At 42.5% G+C, this 8,279-nt stretch overlaps 1 protein-coding gene across 1 annotated transcript; it reads left to right on the top strand.

Annotated features, from left to right (window-relative positions):
* The first annotated feature begins 1,459 nt into the window (after positions 1-1,459).
* LOC123966512 (protein SCO2 homolog, mitochondrial-like) lies at positions 1,460-8,270 on the top strand. Its single transcript, XM_046042661.1, has 3 exons — positions 1,460-1,543; positions 2,001-2,116; positions 7,439-8,270. Exons 2-3 carry the CDS (start codon positions 2,010-2,012, stop codon positions 8,268-8,270), a joined length of 939 nt encoding a protein of 312 aa, XP_045898617.1. The 5' UTR covers positions 1,460-1,543; positions 2,001-2,009.
* The last annotated feature ends 9 nt before the right edge of the window (positions 8,271-8,279 follow it).

Raw genomic sequence — 8,279 nt, 5'->3', positions numbered from 1 at the left:
GAGAGAGAGCTTTAACTACACACAGAGAGAGAGAGCTTTAACTACACACAGAGAGAGAGAGCTTTAACTAAACACACAGAGAGAGAGAGTGAGAGAGCTTTAACTAAACACAGAGAGAGAGAGAGCTTTAACTACACACAGAGAGAGAGAGAGCTTTAACTACACAGAGAGAGAGAGAGCTTTAACTACACAGAGAGAGAGAGAGAGCTTTAACTACACAGAGAGAGAGAGAGAGCTTTAACTACACACAGAGAGAGAGAGAGCTTTAACTACACACAGAGAGAGAGAGCTTTAACTACACAGAGAGAGAGAGAGAGCTTTAACTACACAGAGAGAGAGAGAGCTTTAACTACACAGAGAGAGAGAGAGCTTTAACTACACAGAGAGAGAGAGCTTTAACTACAGAGAGAGAGAGAGCTTTAACTACACACAGAGAGAGAGAGCTTTAACTACAGAGAGAGAGAGCTTTAACTACACACAGAGAGAGAGAGCTTTAACTACACAGAGAGAGAGAGAGAGCTTTAACTACACAGAGAGAGAGAGAGCTTTAACTACACACAGAGAGAGAGAGCTTTAACTACACACAGAGAGAGAGAGCTTTAACTACACACAGAGAGAGAGCTTTAACTACACAGAGAGAGAGAGAGCTTTAACTACACAGAGAGAGAGAGAGAGCTTTAACTACACAGAGAGAGAGAGAGAGAGCTTTAACTACACAGAGAGAGAGAGAGCTTTAGCTTAATGCTGCGTTGCATCCTGAGACAGAGGACAGATTAATTACTGGAGGAGGAATAAAGGACGTTCTCTCCTCAGGGACAGAAACGCAGCAGGAAGTTGAATAATGTGACGTGTGTTTGTTTGCATTGGTGTTTTATTAAAACCATCTCTGTAAATTAATGTTTTAATATATGGAAGCTGTATTTTATAAGTGAGAATCTCGCTCTGTGCTGACTGACACCAGCTGACATCAGACCACACTGACTCCAGAATGAACTCATATAAAACACTGTGGTCCGTGCAGAGTGACTGGAAACGCTGGTTTGGAGATAACAGCACACAGACTGCAGATACACCAGAGATATTAGACTCTGACGGAAACTAACAATCCACGCAGAGAGGCCGGTGTTTAAAACACAAACATCTGGTTAATAAATTACATTCATCTGAAAACCATGTCAAGATTTATGTACATTTTACTTTGGATGTCCAGAAACTGGTTTACATTTATTTTGGCAAAACGAACGTTCCTTTTATTTGTTTCTGTTCCCTTTGGAGGAAAGTTTTGTTTCGTCTCCCAGGAGACTTGATAATCTGGTTAACACAGTGGACACATGTCATTTCCATAAATACACATTTACAGATCATTTTTATTGTCGTTACAAGAGTTCAAACATTTTCTCAAGTAAAAAACCCTCCTGCTCCATGACATCAAACACAGGAAGGCCTTCATCCCCCATAATGCACCACGCAGGAAGTCATTCGTCCCCGTGAAGTCACAGTGTCCCTACCTGGAGCTGTAGAGCAGAACGCGCTCTCTGTTTCAGTAAGGATTCTTAACCCGTTCCACTATTTATCATCAGCTCCTGTTTTCACTGTTTGAGTCTCTACGTTTCCACAGTTATTATTTATTATACTCAGATTTATTCCTTAAGTTCCAGTACTTTTAGAAACTAACTGCACATTGAAATCTAGGGAGCTCTGCAGTTCACACCTGTTACTGACTGGTAACTATTTCAAAAGGTGCTAAAAACATTTTCTGTGTTTTTTTTATGTTTCTAAACCTTCATTAAGAACTAGTGACAAACGAAAAATGGCTTGTTGATAGTAAATGTTTTAATTCTTACTAGTAAAAAGAAAATAAGCACTAGTGGATGAATAATTGATATTAGTTAAATGATAGAAAGTAAAAAAGTAAAAAGGAGAAATACAGACCAGAACGTTAAAGTAATAAAATGAATATATTGACTTTCTTTCTTATTTCGCTTCCTTTTCATGCCCAGTTGTGCAAAATGCCGCCATCCAACAAGAAGAAAAAGCTGAAGCAGCAACAGCACTTTTCCTTCATGACTACCGCACTGACACAAATGGCGACAACATGGAAACCTCCTCCACGAAGGTGAGCCGTCCTCTTCCCGACACCCCTACTAAAATACCTGTCTCGTTTAAGAAATCTAAACACAAAGCAGAGGTATCCAACGCTACAGTACTCGAAGCCGTTAACAACCTCGCCGCCATGTTACAAGAACTCAATGTGCAAATGAAGAACAAGTGGCCAAAAGAAATAAAAGACTGCCAATCCAAAACTCACGCTTTGGAGAAGGAGACGAAAAAACCGTGGGAAAACAGTGCCATCCAAAAAGATGGTCGCTGGATCCTCTGCCTTCTTTCTATTAAAGACTCTTTCATTATCCTGGGAAATGTCCACGGTTAGAACGACACAAACCAAAACAAATATCTTCTCTCTGAAACCGACGGGCTCATTAAAAGTTTAATATCATCTTAGGAGGAGACTTCATTATGGTACTTAATGAACGGTTAGACCGCTCACCCTCCACGTGTCATAACCATCACTGTAACCCTCACCGAGTCCGTTTCTGTAGCACTCACGGCGCTTTATACACTCCAACTTAAAACACTTCTCTTGGTTTAAACCGGATGGTTCAGTCAGATCAAGGACTGACTTTTGGTTAATCTCTGACAGTGTAAAAGACTTATTATCTGACTGCTCTAGATCTTCTGCTCCCCTGTCTGACCACCGCTTTATTAATCTCACCTTAGAACCAGTAAGAATCACAAACCAAACGAGGGTCGCTGGAAACTCGAGGCCAGCTTGTTCCAGTCTGAAACGTATTGCCAAGGGGTTAAAGACATCATTTATGAAACTACTCGAGACCCCGACCTTCTGTCTTCTAGCTCTAAATGGGAATATTTAAAATTCAGAATAAGGAACTTTTCAATCTCTTTCAGGAAACAACTGAAACAATCTGCCCTTTTAGAGGAGACCAATTTAACCAGAGAGAAAAGTCTCTGCTGTAATAAACCCGCACTGACAGATACTGACAAAAGGAAACTTCTTACACTACAAACCAAATTAGATCATATATATATATATATATATATATATATACATACACACACACACAAGAAAAGCAAACGGAGCCTTCATCAGATCCAGAGCAAAGTGGATCCAAGACGGAGAGAGAAACTCTTCTTATTTCTGCAGATTAGAGAAAACCCGCCAGGAAGGAAATAACATCGGAACATTAATGAAAACGAATGCTCTGATCCTGAAACTAAAACCAATGAAGTTTATTCCTTTTACAATATTCTTCTGATGCAACAGAGGCCTTCTTTAACCAAACCAGAGGTTTTATTCCCCAAATAAATCACGCTGCGGTGTCTCCTGGCCGCCCGGACGGCCTCACAGCCAACTTTTAGAAACATATCAAAGCACTTTTATCTGAAACACCTAAAGAAGCTTTAAACAACCGCTCACGTCCACAGACGCTGAGCCAAGATCAAACAAAGATCCCAAAATCTTGGACAACCGATTACATTATTAAACAATGATTATAAATTACTAACACACATATTTTCAAATCTTCCTCAAATAATAAGTGACAGTCAGGATTTATGAGAGGTGGATCAGTACACAATAATGTTCGCCTCGTCCTTGATTTGCTTGAATGAGCACATAAAGGTCGACGGCTTTATTCTCTGTTTGGATTTTTACAAGGCGTTTGACACGGAACAGCACCGCTTTATTTTCAAGGATCTGCAGTTTGGGGGAAAATACTATAAAATGTTTTTATAACGACACCAACAGCTCAGTCTCTCTCCCGGGTGGCACCACGCCTCGCTTCAATATCCACAGAGGTATAAAAGGCCGCAACATAACTGCAGCTGAAATGTTGCCGATCCTCATCAAAAAGTCAGATATCGAACAGTTAAATGTCTTTGACAGCAAAGGCATCCGGGTTACAAGTGAACTGTTATCTGCACACCTGCCACCTGGAGGCAGCACAGTATCCTATTAAAACTGCAGTCTAACACTTAAAGATATTAAAGTGAGCGAATCATTAAATGGATGAATGTAAAGCAAGATTAGACAGATGGTTAAACAGAGATCTTTCTCTGTTTGGCCACATCTATCAAACCAAAATGGAAAGCCTTTCCAGACACATTTACCCAGCCTGCTCTCTGTCTGTCCCCAACAAAGCTGCCAAAACCTTTGACTACCTCTGGAAAAGAAAACCCCATTATCTGACAAAAGGGACTCTAGTGAAAGACTATGAAGATGGTGGGCTACCAGCGTATTGTGTCTCCAGGGAACTTTTACTTTTACGTTCCAAGACTTTCTATAAAAGTTCTGTTATATTGGAAACTCCTGTACAAACACAGTTTTACTGACGTACCCATCTGGCACTGCAGATTCATTCTCTGTAGAAATAAGGATGGAAAACAACACTTGGTCTGTTATTTACTGGACAACTATGGAAATGTTTTATCTTTCGGTACAAAATTTAATATCCAGTGTAATCGTGAACATTATGACATCTGCCTTCCTTTTGATGGCAAAAAATGCACCACCTCGTGTGTTCAACCCCCGTCTTCCTCCTTCAGTGATGGTCGCTGGTCACCAGTTCTGTTCCGTGATCTCTTCACTCCTACGCAGATTTCTTAAAGTTACCTTTGTCACTAAAGGGCTTCACTTCAAAGTATTTAACGACAGACCTCCTCTCACGTAGATTTAACTTTGATCCAACTAGCTGTATATTCTGTGATGAGGATCATTTGTTTTTCTTCTGTCCTCACAGTAACACGTCTGATTGGCTGGAACCTCATCTCCAGGTTCACTAGAGATAACATTAATATATATATAAAGATAATTATTATTATTTTGATCATTTGATATTTTAGTAATTGTTTTGTTTTTACATTTGATACTGATTTTGTTTTGTCTATTAACATATACACACACACTTACCGTTTTATTTAAATTTATATATGTTTTTTTTTTTAACACACACACACTCACACTTACTGTTTTGTTTATTCATTTTATTTTTAATATTTTTTTTTTTCACACACAGACTTACTGATTTATTTAGTTATTTAATTTTGACTTTTTAATATTTCTTTTTTTATTTTACACAAACACACATACGCTTTGATTACTTTACACTTTAATTACTTGTTTAATGAAATGTTTGGGGCTGATTGTTCTGATGTTGTATATATGATGCTTTGGCAATGTTGTTGTTACATTCATGCCAATAAAGCTAATTTGAATTTAATTAAATTGATAACATCACATTTGGATTATAATGAAGGACAAAAACTATGAACTGATTTTAAACACTTTAATTACAAGCCCCTGTTGTTCATGAAGAAGAAAACAGCCATTTTATTGATGCCTTAAAATTAACTGAAGCCCCTTAACTGTTTTATCGCTGTTATTTTAGTATCATTTGTATTTTTGTTATTATTATTAAATATATATATGTTTTATTTTCTTCTTCCTAAAGCGTTTCCTGTTGGCACTGATATCTGGAGATCTCTGACTGTGCCAGACACTGTTGTAATACTAATATAATAAATAATAATGAATAAAAAGCCTTGTGCCGAGTCTGTACCGGCGGACTTCTTCCTCTCGGTGTTTCTGATCTGGTTATAAACGCTGCTGCAGACACGCCGGCGCCCCCTGCTGGAAACTCTCAGCTGCGGCGCTGCGCACGAATCTGCTGACGTTCACCGACGGTTTCATTTTAATGTACGTTTATGTGAATTATTACCAACATTTATTAGTTTTAGAAGCTGAAGCACGTGATTTACGGAGGACTGTTTGTATTGTTTAGCTGGGAGTTCAGTTTTAATCCGTTTCCTCGTGTTTCGAGCCGAATCAGCGAACCCGGATCAGGTTCAGGTGAAACCGGGTCCACGTGTTTGACTCTGACGGCCTCACGTCGGATCCGGTAAACGGTCCGTCCGGAGACTGAAGGTGAGTTTTTATTCTTCCGTCTGAAGCTTTTGTCTGCGGACAAGCCACCGGCCGGCCGGTGTTTAACGTCCCGGTAACGTTAGCTCGCTTCACGGCAGCAGGTGACGAGACGTCATCTCATAACGTCACACCGGAGCTGCATTATTAGCCGTCAGCTGTCCGTCAGTCTGTCAGCTGTCCGTCAGTCCGTCAGTCCGTCAGTTGTCCGTCAGTCCGTCAGCTGCAAAGTAATAAAGTCCAGTCGGCTGACAGACGCTGTCAGCAGCAAACAACGCGTCCTGTTCGGCTGCCACGGAGAAGCGCTCGTTTCTCACTTCCCCCGTTAATAAACGCAACTCATCGTTTGAATAATAAGAATATAAACGCAGCTGAGCACAGGTGAACGTGCCGGCACCGTTTCAGGAGGGTTCGAGTCCACGTCAGGCCGGTTTAACGTAACGAAAACACGACTTATTCCCGTCAAAGCGCAGCTGCATTCACTACATTCACTACAGGCGGGGAAATCCAAGATGGCGCAGATTCACTTCCTGCTCGGTGCTGCCGCTGGTGGCGGGAGGAGGTACTACAAGTACTGCACTGTACTACAAGTACTACACTCCAGTACTGTACTACAAGTACTACACTCCAGTACTGTACTACAAGTACTACACTCCAGTACTGTACTACAAGTACTACACTCCAGTACTGTACTACAAGTACTGCACTGCACTACAAGCACTGTACTACAAGTACTGTACTCAAGTCCTCATTTGGTGTACTTTTACTTTATGCTACTTAATACCGTCACTAACTTTGAGGGAAATATTGTAGTTTTTACTGAACTACTTGTATAAAGTTACACGATACTAACATCTGCTTCGGTTCCTTCAAACGAAAACTACAAATATTTGTATTTTACAAACATTAACACACAAATACATAAAGTTTTATTCTGTGAAAAGAGAAACAGAGAAGCAGAAAACTGCAAATGTTCAGTATTTTTCCTTTAAACAATTTAAATAAGCCATTAATTGTTTTAAATCTTCTCTCTCTAAATATTATGACCAAAAGTACCTAAAGTATCAGAAGTAAAAGTACTCATTGTGCAGAAAACGGCCCCTGAGATATTATATTATAGTAACATGAAACTTAAAGGAGTCTGAAACCAGAGGCGGACACGTACAGCTTTGAAGTACTTCACATTTCATATGATGATGAAACCACTGAACATGGTATATGAAGTACTGCTTGGTAGTAATAAGTAGTAGAGTGATGTACTCGACCGGGTACAACGTATTTAATTACATCCGTCCTAATAAACCAATAAACACAGCGAGTACTTTTACTTTGGATACTTTAAATACTTCTACTTGACTAAACTCTGCAGGACGTTTACTTGTGACAGAGTATTTGCACTCTGTGGTATAAGTACTTTTACCTGAGTACTTTGTGTTGCAGGAGGACGAAGATGTTGTGGCTCAGGTGCATTGTGGGTGATCTGCGTGGAGGAGGAAGACTCCTGAGAGGTCTTCCTCACGCCGCCCGCCCCCTGCTGACCTCAGAGAGTCAGCGGGTCAGACCGCCTCATCGCGGCGGCCTTCCTCAGAGGCGTTTCCTGTCTGGGGGCCAGGACTCGTCCTCCGCCCGTCTGAAGCTGAGGACGCGCCTGGGGGTGACGCTGCTGTTCGGCGGCGGCCTGCTGGCCACGTGGGGCTTCGTGTACTCGGAGAAGCAGCAGCAGCGGCGACGGCAGCGCGTGGAGCAGCTGCGGCGGGTGGCGCTGGGTCAGGGCGACTTCAGCCTCCTGGACCACAGCGGGCGGCGCCGCACCAAGAAGGACTTCCTGGGCAGCTGGGTGCTGCTGTACTTCGGCTTCACGCACTGTCCCGACATCTGTCCCGACGAGCTGGACAAGCTGAGCGCCGCGGTGTCGGCGCTGGACCGGGACGCCTCGCTGCCGCCCGTCCAGCCCGTCTTCATCACCGTGGACCCGGAGCGGGACGACGTGCCGGCGCTGGCCCGCTACGTCAAAGACTTCCACCCCCGTCTGATCGGACTGACGGGGACCCCGGAGGAGGTGAAACACGCGGGGCGGGACTACAGAGTGTACGCCAGCGCCGGGCCCAAGGACGAGGACGGGGACTACATCGTGGATCACAGCATCCTGATCTACCTGGTCAGTCCGGACGGGCTCTTCCTGGACTACTACAACCGCATGAAGAGCGAGGAGCAGATCGCCGAGAGCGTCCGGAACCACATCACCAGCTACGTCCCGCTGGGAGGCACCTGAACGCAGCGC

The sequence above is a fragment of the Micropterus dolomieu genome, unplaced genomic scaffold (genome assembly GCF_021292245.1).
Source record: "Micropterus dolomieu isolate WLL.071019.BEF.003 ecotype Adirondacks unplaced genomic scaffold, ASM2129224v1 contig_13589, whole genome shotgun sequence".
NCBI classification, from domain to species: domain Eukaryota; kingdom Metazoa; phylum Chordata; class Actinopteri; order Centrarchiformes; family Centrarchidae; genus Micropterus; species Micropterus dolomieu.
The sequence above is the reverse complement of the archived record's forward strand: the minus strand, read 5'-3'. Positions and strand labels throughout refer to the sequence as shown.